This window comes from Emydura macquarii, unplaced genomic scaffold (genome assembly GCF_026122565.2).
Source record: "Emydura macquarii macquarii isolate MOO-44397 ecotype Brisbane River unplaced genomic scaffold, CSIRO-AGI_Emac_v2 contig_2699, whole genome shotgun sequence".
In the NCBI taxonomy this organism is placed as follows: domain Eukaryota; kingdom Metazoa; phylum Chordata; order Testudines; family Chelidae; genus Emydura; species Emydura macquarii.
Genome location: NW_027132836.1, coordinates 2,432,835 through 2,447,159, shown reverse-complemented (window position 1 = coordinate 2,447,159; position 14,325 = coordinate 2,432,835). Strand labels below are relative to the sequence as shown.

The 14,325-nt window shown below is 59.8% G+C and overlaps 1 protein-coding gene across 1 annotated transcript in view; it reads left to right on the top strand.

The window, feature by feature from the left end:
• Nucleotides 1-2,398: 2,398 nt before the first annotated feature.
• The window catches only part of ABR (ABR activator of RhoGEF and GTPase), a 70,817-nt gene continuing 58,890 nt past the window's right edge, over nucleotides 2,399-14,325 (top strand). Inside the window, exon 1 of the mRNA XM_067565871.1 lies at nucleotides 2,399-3,527. Within this exon, the coding sequence (XP_067421972.1) occupies nucleotides 2,399-3,527 (1,129 nt within the window). The remainder of the gene's footprint in view (nucleotides 3,528-14,325) is intronic.

Here is a 14,325-nt window from a genome sequence, read left to right as displayed (position 1 = left end):
TGGGGCCAGCACAGCTGTCAAGCACGTGCTATCACCTAGCACTGGCGTGTCTCTGAGGAATCTGGGCAGCTGACAGCTTATTTTTATTTTACTTAACGTCCTTGTTTTAAGGAGCTTCACTGCTCGGTCTTGATTTTTACATTCCATTAACAAGTCCCCACCAGGCAGTGGGTTAGCTCTGACTAGATCGCCAGCACTTCTTTGATTCACGCTGCAGTCCTCAGGGTGTTGCTATCCCCTATCTTTATGTCCTTACCGTAGGATTTGACTATGATGTAATTGTCCCCATTTCCCTTTCCTACCCTTCTACTTGCTGGCTCTGCTGGTTTCAGAGAATCTACTCTTTTCTTTGTTTGCATCCAATCTTCCTCCATGCTTTCCCTAGCCTCATTGTTAACCTGGGTTCAGTATTATTTATTATTTCTTCCATCTCATACTGCCTAGCCAAAGTGTCAGCCAGCCTCCCCTGTCACAGACCCTCTCTCCCCAGCCTTACCTCAAGCAGGCGCACTTGCTGTCTTTTATAGCCACCTGACCCCAGCTGCCCAGTCTCAGCTGGGAGGTAGCTGATCCCTCATAGATGAGACTGGGCCCAGCCCTCCTTAAAGAGCCAGCTACCCTGTGAAACAGCTTCACAGGCTGTGGGTCTGGTGTGGTGTGCCGCCGTAGCTTGCAGTGGAGACTGCAGCCTACAGCGAGTCCAGCACCAAGCCTGACTGCATCCGTCCAGCAAAGTTACCCCTGCTGTGGGACTCTGTGGGCAAAGCTCATCTTTTCTGCCAAGCAGTTGCTTGACCTTGGACTATGCCTATGGAGATTATTTTCCAGCTGTTAGGATGGGCTGGGGGAGGGATTTATTGGTGCCCAGGGCCAGCTGTGCAGCTTCTGCAGCCTCACAGAGGTGCATGGCACTGGACAGGCTCCTGCCCTGAGGGGCTTCCTCCCTGCTGGATGCACTGTGGCCGAGGGGTACAGATAAGGCACTAGGGGTGTTGGCATGCTGAGGGTTCATGGCCGGGAGGCTCTGTAATTGCCTACTGAAGTGGAGTGGTGTGTGGTTAGCACACTAGGCCCAGCTCATTTCTCTGCTCTACCACTGGCTTTGTGTGACCTTGGACAAGTCGATTACTCTGTGCAGTGGGGAGCAGGGTAGAGGCTGCCCGGCAGCGGGGACTGTGAGGAGAACTCCATGACAGGGCGTGCGGCGCTCGGAGAGCGTGGTGATGGCCTTGTGCGTTCCCCTCGCCTTTTGGGTGGACAGCTTTAGATTAAAGAGTTGCTATTATTTTTCATGTGCATTGGTATGAAGAAGCAAAGTGCCAAGAGCAGGGGTGGAGGGGCGAGGATGCATGGAAGGTGTGGGAGTAGGAACTGGGGTGGTGGAGGGGAGGGGAGGGGAGGGAAGGAACGGAAAGCAGGGTGGGGGCGGAAAGCCGGATAAGATCAGCACGACGGAGCTGGCTGATGGCTTTTGCTTCACGTATGTAACATGTTTGCAAAATGAAGCCCAACAATAGTTTTGCCTGGCCTCTTGCATGGCCAGCTGGGGGCAGGGTGAGCAAAACTCCCCGATCCTGGAGCTGCAACTTTTAACAAACCCCAGAGCCAGCCTCTGCTCGGGGGCGGTGGGTTCTTAGCTGGCCCGCTGGTTACAGCCACGGGGTCCGCAGGCAGCCAGTGAGCTGCAGGGTGCTGGTTTTGTGTGACTCCGGCAGAGCCATCGCAATCTGTGTGTGTTGGGGCATCAGAACTGGGCCCCTTCTCACTTTTGGTTCTGGTCAGCGAAGACCCGGCACCTGGCTTAGCATCCATCCATCCATCCTCTCTCGGGGCTGGGCTCTGGCTCCTCGAGGCAGAGAAGTGGAGGGGGTTCAGGAGACCTGGCTCTGGCCTGGGCCTGGTGGGTGACTCTGGGCAAGTCATGGAGCAGCTCTGTGCCTCAGTTTCCCCATCTGCAAAGGGGGACGATGCTCCTGGCCGCCTTCCTAAAGGAGCCCCTGGAAGCGATGGAGGAGAGCTGGAGGGCGGGGTGCTCCCCCAGCGGGCCGGGGCCTGTGGCCGCGCCGCAGCCAAGCCCGAGGGCTGCCCCACCCCGCAGAGCCAGGCTCGGGGGAGCCTCAGCCCCGGCGGGCGGGGCGCTCCCCGCGGGGCCCGGCCCCGCCTGCTCGGCCAGGGGAGGCGGGTCTGTGCCGGAGAGGGGCCGGGCCCGGGCCGCGACGTCAGGGCCCCGGCAGGACTCCGGAGCGGAAGCTGCGAGCCAGGGGGGGGAGAAAACTTTCCGCCGGGCCGGGGCTGCTCCGCGCCGGCCTCCCCAGCCGCCCATCCTCGGGGCTGCTGATCCCCCCACCCGCGTGCTCCGAGCCCAGCCGCCCACCCCCGGGGCCGCAGCGCGGGCAGCATGTGGGAGCCGGCCGAGTTCGAGCAGCACTGGCAGGCCGAGTTCCCCGGGGAGCCCGCGCCCCGCATGCGGCTGTGCTCGGCGCAGGACATGGAGCTGGAGCTGGATCGCTGTCGGCAGAAGCTGAGGCGGCTGCAGCAGGCGCTGGCCGAGGAGAAATTCAAAGTCATTTACCTGGAGGCGGCGCTGGCCCGGGGCCCCGCGGCCCCCTCCCCCGAGGGGCCGGCAGAGGAGCCGGCCCCACTCCTGGACTTGCCTCCTGGCGAGAGGGGAGCAGCGGAGGGCGCGGTGCAGAGCTCGGCCTCCACCCTCCAGCACCAGCCGGCTCCGGCGGCCCGGAGGCGAGGCAGGCAGCAGCCCCCCGGGCGTGGGCACCCAGTGGGCAGTAGCACCGAGAAGGGGCTAGATGCCCTGGCCACTGAGCAGGGCAGCAGTGCTCCAGCCGGGCACCCCCTGGGCCGGGCCCATGGCAGCGAGCCCCCTGTCCCCATCCCTGGCCAGGCCCATGGCAGCGAGCCCCCTGTCCCCATCCCTGGCCAGGCCCATGGCAGCGAGCCCCCTGTCCCCATCCCTGGCCAGGCCCATGGCAGCGAACCCCCCCCTAGGCCTCCCCACGGCAGCAAGCCCCCAGTCCCCATCCCTGGCCAGGCCCGTGGCAGCGAGCCCCCCGCCCAGCAACCTCCTTGCTCTGCTGAGGCCCACAGTGGGCAGCCCCGTGGCCCCATGCCCGTCTTTAGGGAGGTCCGTGGCCGGCAGCCCCACACCCTGGGGGAGAGCAGCCGGGACCACGACAACGAGGAGGTGGATCTGAGTGAGAAGTTGCTCCTGAATCCCGTGTTCTCAGGCTTCAGGATTCTGCCCCGGGAGCCCGGGGAGGAGCCGGACAAGCCCCACCGCTGGCTCCACGCCATAGGGGGCAAGTGGGCTAAGCGCAGCCGGGACATAGACTCACTGGACGGGACGGATGGGCGCAGCTCCCCCCTGCAGCACGAGGAGCCGCAACCGCTACTGTGGAGACAAAAGCGACGCCTGGATGTGCCTGGCAGGGACTCTTCAGGCTGCAGCTCCTCGGAGAGAGGCAGCGACTGCAGCCTCAATAGCTCTGACCACGAGGACGGCTTCTCAGCAGGTAGGTGCATGGCACCCCTTACCCCCTTGCCTCTGCGTGGCACGTCCTCTCACCCCTCCCTGTCCTCTCCACCCAGGCATTCATCCCCCGGAGGGAGAGGTGCAGGCTGGGCCTGGCTGCCTGCAGAACAGCCGGCTGGCATCTGTGGTTGGGCTGGGTCGTGGCATTGCTCGCTGTGGAGCGGGTGGCCCGGGGGGGTTGTGTTACAGTTTGTGGTGGGGAACTAGTCTTCGGTAGGTTTGGGGAGAAAGGATAGCACCTAAAGAGCCCTTGTTGTGGACCAGGCCTGTTGTGCTAGATGCTGTACAAATAGAGCAAAAAGATGGTCCCTGCCCCAGAGAGTTTACAATCCAAGGACAAGACGAGAGACGACCGATGAGGGAGCACAAGGAGACAGTGCTAGTCAGTGCGATTGGCTGGGATCTCAGCACAAATCTGTGTCTCTTCTAATCTGCAAGGGTCATTGCCCCAAATTACCACTAGCTGCTGGCCCTGTGTTACCTCCAGAATTGCCGCACAGCTGAGGTGCTGAGCTGCAGAGACGTCACTGGGAGTTTGCCAAAATCTCCCACTGTTAGTAGCTCACCCAAGCGTGCGTTGTCTTCGCATCCTTCCACTCTGCAAAGAGCGTGGACAATAGGACGCTGTCTGGATCGGTGCGCTCCTCAGTACTGTCAAAGGGGCTGTTTTGTCCACAGGTGACATTGATTCCTTTAGCTCCTGTAGTTGTGAAGATGAGGGGCCAATGATGGTAACCGGTACCTTCATTCTAATGGCAAAGACTCCCCAGGCCCGTGACTGCTAAGACCCTCTGGGCTCCTTTCTGTCACGGAGCTGCATTCTGCCTTTCAGCCAGGGGCCCTGCGCCCTTCTTACTTGCACAGAAATAAGGTGAGGCTGGCACCGTGTCTAAGGGGGCTGGGTTATGTGGCAGGGGCAACGTTAGGCATAAATACTCCTTTTGCAGTCCCATTGCTGACCTGTGCGTGCTGAGTGCTGGGACTCACCTGGGACAGACACACCTATGACACACTGCTTAGATCCTTGTTCAAAGATCGCTTGTTACTGAGCGTTTTATAGTAGAGCCATGTGAGTAATGGACTGGGGCTGATTGTGTAAGAGCTGTGACCACAGAAGGCGTTTAACCGGTTAATGGAGAAATGGAGCGGTGGCTGCGCTGCGTGTTCGCCTGACGAGTGGCAGGCGTTAATACGGAGCTTGTATTTGGCATAATGTTAGTTTGCAAGTTGAAAGTAGATGATCTTACTAGACATTTTATGGAGTTAAAGATGCAATCGGCTAATTCTGTGTCATGTTGCCCTATTTCTTTGCTAGATCTGTTATTCCAGATGCCTTGAAGTTCTCATTGTGCCTGTCAACGTGCTTTAATCCTAGTTTAGCGTGACTGTGATAGTTAAAGGAACATCATTTACTCAGCTTTGTGATCGCTGATTCACTCGGGCTGCCTGGAATTCATTTGGGTTTTGTTGGAATCCTTGTTTTTTAATGCTTCTGAGCGTCGTCTGCTGTTGTCAGATTGTCAGGTGCCGAGGGCTCTTGTGCGGGCCTGGCTTGTTACTATTGTTACTGTTAACTAAACCTCCTGTCATGTACTCCATTCTGCGTTGGGTGCCCGTCTCTAATGTGTGAGCTGTCTGGCAGGTGCCGTTTACTCCCAAGCACTGGAACAGTGTCCGGGTCCTAATTTCATTAACAGACTGCAGCTTTTAATGGCTCGCTTCTGCCACTTCCACATCCGTCCCCTTCTGCCTCGAACCTGGCTCCTTCCCCGCCTTTGGAAAATGCCCTCTGCGGCCCCCATCTAAAAGGGCTGGAAAGTCAGCATCCATAACTCAGAGGGCTAGGAGAGGGTGCACTCGTGAGAGTGTATGTGTGTGGATCACCGCTGTACAGCACCTAGCATTTAATCCTTGGGCTCTGCTCCAGTGTTTGGTGAGTCAGTTGTAACTTTTTGGTGAGCTGATCAGCGGATCGACAGCTGGCCTGTGTGTCAGAAAACCTCTTAAACTGGCGTGTGGTCTGTGCGCTGGGCCCTCAAACTTTCAAAATACTGGGGACTGTGCAATAAGCTACTCTTGAGATGGGAGGCACCAAAGTCTATTTGGATGTCCTAAAAGGGGATTTCCTCAAATCGGGGTTGGTAAATTGGGTTCCAGACAGCCCAGCCTTTCCTCTTTCCATGTGAGCAAACTGAATGTTATGCAGTCCATTGTGTTTTTCTCCCAGGCAAGACCTTGACCGCCCAAGTTCCAATCTACTCTCTTAAAGATCTCATGGCCCTTTCTTTGTACTGGAGGGGGTATGTTACATTGCCCTTAGTCAAAACATCTCCTCCTTCCCTCGCGCCCCACAGAGTTGGCTGCCGTCCGATTGCTGCCTTTCACTCTAGATGTGTTGCATTTCAGTGATGTGAGATTGTGAATTGTTTCCTCTGTGCATATGGTTTGCAAAGCCCTTTGGTTGAAAGGGACGGCATGATGTCAGATGATTATTAACACCTCCCAGATTTGTCCAGGATGTTTTCTTACCGCATCAGCCATTTCCTTTGTCACACACCATGGGGCCGTCTGTGCATTGACAGTGATGCACTCGGTCTAGAGAGAGTGACATTTAAAAGCAGAAGCTGAGAGGGCAATAAATCTGCATGTCTAGGTCCTCTTTTCACTTACAGACGATCAGTTTAGTGCTCTCCAGTTCTTCTTTAGGGAACTCTGCTGACTTCTCTTTGGGTTTTTTTTTTTGCCCGCACAGAAAATTCCAGACTTTAATGCTGCTCCGTTCTATCCCTGGTGATCCAATTGGTATAATTTGTAACTTGGTTAATACTGGCCTTGGCTTAGCATCCCTCATTATTTGAATGCAAAGCTCTGGGCTTAATGCAGCTCTGCTTTAATATCTGTGCTTCGTGGATTTGAGCACCGTAAATCTGCAGCCAGCCTGCCAATAGGAATTCACAGTAATACATCCCTGTGTTGCAGGTCGGTTCTTGAGTGCTGCCTGGCTGGGAAGAAAGGTGCCTATAGGAAGAAGCTTTTGAGAGAAACAAAATGGGGGAGGTAATATCTTTGGTTGGACCAACCTCCGTTAGCCTAGACGATCTCTGTGATTCCTTTCGGAAGTGACGAGCTTTTGAGCGTCACAGACCTGAGGAAGCACTCCGGTGAAACGCAAAAGCTTGGACCTCCCGCCAACAGGGGTTGGTTCAGTAAAAGACATTACCTCCCGCACCTTGGGTCTGTCACCTCCTGGGACCAGCATGGCTATCACAACACTGCAGCCAGTGGAAGAAGCCTCTTTATGGAGGCTAGTGGGGGAGATGCAGTGTTTTGGTGAAGTCAGTTTAACCACAAACGAATTGAAACGAAGACACCTACAAAATGTCTCCAGTGGCAGCTGTCGCTTGGGTGAAATGCACGTGATCGTCATGACTGACTTCAGCATCTTGGATAGCACATGCGCCAGCTCCGACAGGGCTGACTGACGAGATCCTGGTGTCCGCAAACAGATGGTTAGAACAAGAGGTAGCAGAGGCCAGACTTGCCCTCATGCCTGTGCCGTCTGTATCCTGCCCTGCCTGAACCTTTCTCCTCCACCCGTCAGTGCGGTGAAAGACACAGCTGCCTTCCCAGCTGATTCTGGTGCCTTGCATGGTGCAGCCAACAGGTGGTGGGGTGCAGAGTAGGGTGTCGGCTCTCACCCCGCCCTTGACGAGGCTGGCGCGCGTGGAATGGCAGGGCTGCGATCCGTCCGACAGGGACGCACTTCGGTGACCTCTGCTTTGAGAAGACCTCTTCTGCATTGGTTCGAGGGACGCCCTGTGACCGAACCAGGCTACAAAGTGAGGCCAAGCGCCCTGCGGTGTAGCTACGGGAGAATGGGATTATCTCCTGCTTTAAAAGTGCTTCCCTGGGCTAAGGTCACCTGATCGCCTGGAAGGGGCGGTCTCCTGGAGGCGAGGCTGACCTGAAAAATGGGGAAACAAGCTGCGAGACGCTCCGTGCAAACAGGTGCCTCTGAGAGCCCGTGAAAAGAGCCCAGTGCATGATGCCCATCCTTCCCCTGCTGGGACTTTGCCAACGCAGCGGGGTGTCTGCTTGCGTAAGAAGTACTCAGGGCAGTCAGAGACACTGAATGCGGAGGGCCCGATTCTCCCGAGGTGTAAATCGGGAATGGCTCCGCTGCTGCCCGTGGAGGTACGCCGGTGTGAAAGGAGATTGAGGCCCAGAGAGCGGGCGACGACTGCAGGCAGGTTTCCCCTCTCTGGACGCCGTGCTTTGGGTTGACGTGTGGTGGAAACGGCGCCGTGCGTGTCGTGATCAGTGGGTGGTGCCCACAGCACGCCACTGTCCTGCGTCTCTGCTTGTGACGCCTTTGGGAATGCCTCCGCCCCTTCGTGCTCCACTCTGCACCAAGCGACAGGTGTGGCAGCGTGGCTAGGTTCGCGGTGGGTAGGGGGGTGTCTTGGGGAAAGTCTCTCTTCGAGGGATGCTGCATGCGGGGCATGAGCTGCCGGCTTCTTAACATTTCTGTTCTTGAAACAAAATCCCTCCCCAAGGCCTCGCCCGGGACAATAGTTTGAATAGTCCGGGGTGGTGCTGGCTGGAGTCTCTGTTACAGCCGTGTCCCACAGCTGCTGGCCGGGCAGTAAGCTGAACCTGCGGCGCTCTGTCTAGCTGGAATTACAGTTTCTGTAATGGAAACCTTCTGCCCTTCGATCACGTGGCCTGCTGCTCGCCTGCCTGCAGAGCTGCCCCGGCTTTGTCAGCATCTCGAACCCCAGCCCGAGGTCCCGCTGCCCCCAGCGAAGGCTGCAGCTTCGGAGCCCTGTGGCGCCGGACAGTGCTTATGTGTGCGCAGGGCGTGCCGCAAGATGGCAAACGCGCGCCACGCCGCGCTCTTTGGTGACGGTCCCCTAGCTTGCACCCCTGGCTCCAAATCCTCTGGGTGTGCAACAGTGTGTGTATTGCTCCCCGGGTGTGAGGGTCATTCGGGGAATGAGCCGGTTCCTTTGTTGCTGGGCATTGCAAATCTTGTACTTCATTGTTTGACCCCAGTTGTGAAATTTCCCTCTCTTCCTCTGGCAGGATGACAACACCAGCTCCTGCCTGCTCTGTGTGGACACTGGAAATCCCAGGGCCCTGGGGTTTTCCCCAGGGTCCTTGGCCGGAATGCCCCCTCTCGTCCCTGTCCTGCAGGATGCGGTGCTCGGTTCAGCTGCGGCCCTGACACAGCGGCGTTCAGCGGGCTCTGCCTGCGTCGCTCGCACGGCACTTGGGGCTCAAAGATGGTTTTCAGGGCCAGAAGGGCCGAGTAGCTTCCTTGCTCGATGCTCCAAGGGGGAGATTCAGTCGCGACCGTAGCCCACCTGCCCGGCTCTCCGGATTGCTCCTCTGGTGGGAGGAGTAGGACAGGGCGTCTGGCCACCGGGGGCTGTGTGCTAGGGAGAGATCTGTGCGGGGCACTGGGCGGCTTGGGGAGTTGGTAGGGAAATAGGGAGGCTGCTGTGGCAAAGTGCCCAGCGCCCGTCGATCCCGGGTTGGCAGTGGCTGGTAGGGTGTGTAGGTGAGTTGGGTGGTTCTCAATTCCCAATGGACACACGCCACCCCACGGCCCTCCGATCATAGGCCGGGGGCTGCAGAGACGGAGCTGTCTCCCTCCATCCACTGAGCTAACTCTGCCCTGGCCCCGAGGTAACTGAGCGGGGATGGACCGTGTGTAAATAGCCGCCTGCCCGCCCAGCCCGGGGTCAGCATGGAAAACACCACTCAGCCTCCAACCGCAGCCAGGCAGCTGTGCCGAGCGGTGCCTGAGGAGAGGGGTTTGTGCTGCAGCGCTGGGCAGCGGGACAGTTCCCCGCTTCGGCGCACAGCTGGCCAGGCCGAACCCGAACAAACACGAAGCAGTGACGTCGGCCGGGAGCTCTGCCGCAGAACGTACGGCCCTGCCCCGCCAGCCCCGCGTGCAGTCTGGTATCGCCGACCGGGCCAGCAGCCCTGTTAGCCGGGTACCCTCCCGCCGTGCAAGGCAGCCTCCGTCCCGTAATGCCCCCAGCCCCTGGCACAAAGTGGCAGCCAGGGTCGGGGGTCCGGTAGCGCACATGAGAACCGCTCGCTGGCTCGCTGAAGGGAAGCAGAGTTTCCCTTGGTTTGCATCGTACGTCCCAGCAGAGCTGGGGGTTCCGCGTTCTTCCCTGGGATCTCGTTTGTCGTCTCTCTACCACCCAGGCAGGCTCCTCTGGGCTAGACCAGCCGTTTTACCTTCCGCTCAGCTGGGGCGGTGATGCTGCCTGCCCCGTGGGTTGGAGGGCCCGGTGTGCTGCGTGCTGCACCAGGCATGCCCCTGCCCTGCTGGAGCCCAGTGGCTGGGGAAATGGACCTCCCATGTCCCGCAGTGCTGACGGGAGAACGCTTTTTGCTGCCGGGGTAGGGGAATCCGTTCCAGGGGCAGCTGTGTGGGGAGTCTGCCCCCTTCCTCTGGTTGCAGCCAGTCTCAGTGGGGTGTAGCGCCCCCCGGGGGTGTTCGCAGGTCCCCCGGAGGCAGTTGTGTGACAGCTGGGTGCTGTCTGAAGCAGTGTCAGAATCTCTGAGCGTCACACCCTGTGGGTCTGCTTTATACAGCGCTGAGCTCCGCAGGGCCTGGTTGCTAACCAGAGTCATTTGCATGTGCAGATCAAGCAGCAGTGATGTCTCAGGCCTCTCCTGGCGTTAAACTCAAAACCAGAGGGTGGCTGGAGTGTGTAAACAGTACCAGAAACCCTCCGAAGGGCCGCTAGTGCAGGAGGCAAAGGGCGGTGCTGGGCAGGGAGCAGTAATTGGCAGATGCCAGGTTTTGCAGTGGTCCGGAGGGTCAGTTGTTGCTGGATATTCTTACTGCGGGCGGGGGTTGGAATTGTTTCCTCATCTCTGTGCTCAGTGCCGGGGCTTCTTGCTGTGGGCAAGTTAAATCTGAGACTCTTGTTAGAAAACCAAAACATTCCACCCTCACTGCATTGTCTAGTCCAGGCTGCAAAGTAAAAGCACGTTTCCCTGTTGCTTCACTCCCCGAACCTACGCAGTGAATCGCTGCCGGCGCGACAGATCTTCCAGGGCCCGGAATTTGCCCCTCAAAGAGCAACCACAATTTGCATGTGGCTGGCTTGCAGCACTTCGACAGCCACACGTTTTCCCTGGGGGCCGCTGGCTTGTACTGCAGAACTGGAGCCACCTTTACAGATCTTAGCCTCCCGCTCTTACAGCGGGGGAGGAAATCTTCCTCTGGTGCAGGGACATCTGAGTCGGCGGACCACTGGGAGCAAGAGTGCTGAGAGGTGTTTCTGCGGGGGCTGTTTGAGCCCCCCCTTCTATTCTAGGCTGGTCCAGACACAGCCTGGCCAGGGGTTTATCTAGAGGGGGGACGTTGCAGCGATACCGACCCGGGCGAGTGTGTCACAAGCCGGCGGCACCAGTGTCCCTTTGGTAATCCGGTGTCACGGTGAGCGTGAGCGAGCCCCGAGGCTGCCGTCAGCCCAGTTCCAGCCAGAGCCGCCGCCGAGGTCCGTCTCTGCCCCTGCCAGACAGACATCAGGGCGGGAACCGTCCCAGACAGAAGAGCGTCCCTCTGCATGCGAGCGCTCCCGAGTCTGTGCCCGGTGCCACAGGGGAGCTCGTGTGTGCTCCCCGCAAGTGCCCTGCCTCGGCGCGGCTGCGGTGGAAGCTCTCAGGCCTGCAGGATTTCCCTGGGGGGTTGTCAGCGCTTGCCAAAGCTTTGGACGGGCAGACAGAAACAGCGGGACACTTTGGAGCGCAGTGTGGGATAATCCAGAGGGGGGAATTTTGTGTGAACACTCGGGGGGCAAAAGGGGGCTGGTGGCAGCCTGCTATCCCGCAGCACCGCCCGTGGGATTTAGCACAGCTGGGAGGGCTCAGAACCAACCTGGCACCAGGTGGGCACAGCACGGGCAGCACGGGCTCTGGTGAGTAGCACTTGGAGGGGCAGTTTCTGGGAAGTGGCCATGCTAACCATGCTCAACTGCCCCCCCCTCCAGAAACCTTGACTGGTGAGCTACCCCTGGGCAGTCTGCGGGGCCCTGGCGTGGGAGCACGAGGCGCTGGGAGGCTGGCAGTGCCCTGGCCCCGGGGCACTATTCCTCAAGGACCAGTGGGGCTGGTGTCTTGGCAGCTGGCTGGAAGCAGAGCCACCAGCCCTTCCTGGAAGGACGTTGCGTCGGGGGGGGGGGGGGGGGGGAGCCGCTGAGCTGGCGAAGCTGGCGCACGTGACGGGCACGCTCCCGGGGGTGCTGGGCCCTTCGCCTGTTAGGTAAAGCTCGGGGGAACTGGCCGGTCCCTGCCTGCGTACAGGGGAGGCTGCGAGCTGAAACCCTGGTAACACGTGGCTGGGGACGGGCGCGGTCCCGCTGGCAGCGCTGCGTGGTGAAAGCAAACACTGCGCTGGGCCTGGCCTGACTCTGGAGAGCTGGCGTCGCTGGCAGCCAGGGAGCTGTGCAGAGCTGACCTGCCTCTTGGCAACTTGTAGCTGGCAAAAGCAAAGGCCAGCCGTGCCTGGCGCTCCTCCGTGTCTCTGAGCGACTGGGGTGCGGCCTCAAACCTGCCCGGCCAGTTCTTCGGGAGGAGGGGCAGAATGTGTGTGTGATCCTGCCTGAACTCGGGCCGGGAGGGGGGCACTGGCCTCTTCTTGGCTGCCCTGGAGACAGGCGCAGGAAGGCTCTGTGCCCCGAGGCATCTGCCCCCTGGGCTAGTCAGGAAAGGGCAGCTCCGACTGTCCGTGTGGGTCTGGAGAACATGAAGCGCGTGGGGACGGCAGCTCCCAGCCTGGCTCGAGTAATTACATCAGCATCTTTAATAGTCCCCTGTCCCGAAGCACCGGGCGGCGTTGCTGGGTGCTGCTAAGCAGCTGCTGTGTCTCAGCCCAGAGGTGGCTGCGTTTCTGGGGCGAGAAGGGATTTCGGTGTGTTTGCTTTTGGATCTCAGGGGCGCTAGTTCTCCGCGTGTGCTCTGTCCCTGCCCCCCGACCGAGTCTGGCGTGTCCCGCACACGATGTGGCCCATCTCTGCTCGTGTCTGCAGAGCCGGCTCTAATGCGGCTCGCTCAGTTTTGCTTGCAGCTCAGTGGGTGTCAGGCAGGACTGTGCTGTGCATGCGGGGAGGCCGTGGCCTCTAGGCTCATCCGCGCTGCAGCAGGGCGGCTGTGGGTAGCAAGCCTCGGGAATGGGCGTGCTCCTCTGCGCCTGTCCACGCTGCAGCTCGCCCCCATGTAGCATGTGCTTCCCCTTCTCCAGACTTCCCAGGAGTCCCTGGCATCGTGCTGGCTTCCCCTGCAGCCCTCCTGTGGCGACTACAGGCCCGTGGGATGAGGGATGTTTGTTTGTGCTACCTCCCATGGGGCTGCAGCAGCCCTTGCATAGAGCGCCGGTGGGGCTGGGGCCGGGCATTCAGTGGCGTATTAACACAGCGCCTCTTGGCCCTGCTCAGAAAAGAGTCTTGGAGCATGGTGCTCTGACACACACACACACACACACCACCACCACCCCTCCCCCCCCGTGCAGCCGGGCGGTCCGGTGGCTGTTGTACAGAGGAGCCTCGTCTACACCATGGGACACCGGCGAGTAACAGACTGGCTGAGATGCCGAGAAACTCCCCGTTGCCTCTGACCTGCAAGAAATGGTTCTGCAGGAGCTGAGGTCCTGGCGCTCGCCGGCTCCGCACAGCCCGGGTTTCTCTCCTGCTCCCTGCCCAGCCGCTCGCTCGGCCCAGCGAGCACCTGCTGCAGCTGTTCTCCGGCCAGCACGCCAGGGTTGGAGACTCTGTGAGTCCGCCCTGCAGCCGTGCGCGCGGACGGCTCCTCCGAGTGGAAAAGGAGCCGTGGCTGCTTATCGGGCCCTTGACTGCACGGGCGAAAAGGGCTGAACCCAATGGGGCGGAGTGAGGGTGGCGTGAGGGGTGCCTGGCTGAGTCATTTTGCTCACATTGGCTGGGTGGCGGCAGCTGCCCCTCGCCCACCCAGTGCATCTGGCTGGACAGCCCCAGGGTGTACGTGAAGGAATCAAGCAAAGGACTGGGGGAGGCTCTGGTTCTGCGAGCTATCAGCATGGGGAATAGTCTCCCACGGAAACCTCGCGGCTTCGCACGCTTGGCACTAGGCGGGGCAAAGTCCTGGGGAACATGCTGTAAGGAGCCATCCTGCCCTGGCGCTGGGTGGGACCTGGGGGGCCTGCGTCACGTCTAGCATCTCTGCCCCGGCGCAGAGCAGGCAGGCTGGGAGGCCGTGCGGTGTAGTGACCAGATCAGTGTCCGGGGTGATGTGTCTGCACGGCGACAGAGAAGAGGGCGCTGTGCGTGCAGCCTGGGCGGTGTGAAAGCTACTCACATGGGAAGCAGGGAACCACAGGGCGGGTGTGTCCGCGTAGCTCTGTCTGCGTCCTCTGCGGGGGCATAGGGTGCTGGATAAACAGGAAGAGCTGCAAGGGCATGGGGCGAGAGGGATGTCATGGCTGGAGCGTGGGCGGGCTCAGGAAAAATATACTTTGATCACACGCAGGGGAAATGTGTTAAGAAAACATGCCCCGGGCCTGGTTGGTGGAGCGGGTGTGCGATGACCTGCTAAACTTACGCCGGCACGATGCACGACTGGTCTGCTGCACACCCAAGGCCCTGGAACAGCCTGAGTGCAATCTCCCACCTCCCGTGGCAGTGTGTGTGTCTGGAGCGTGAGTGGGTGAAGTGGTGCGGCCGCACGCACGCCGGCGGGGCCGTGCCTTACGGAGCGCGATGTGAGCCCGAAGG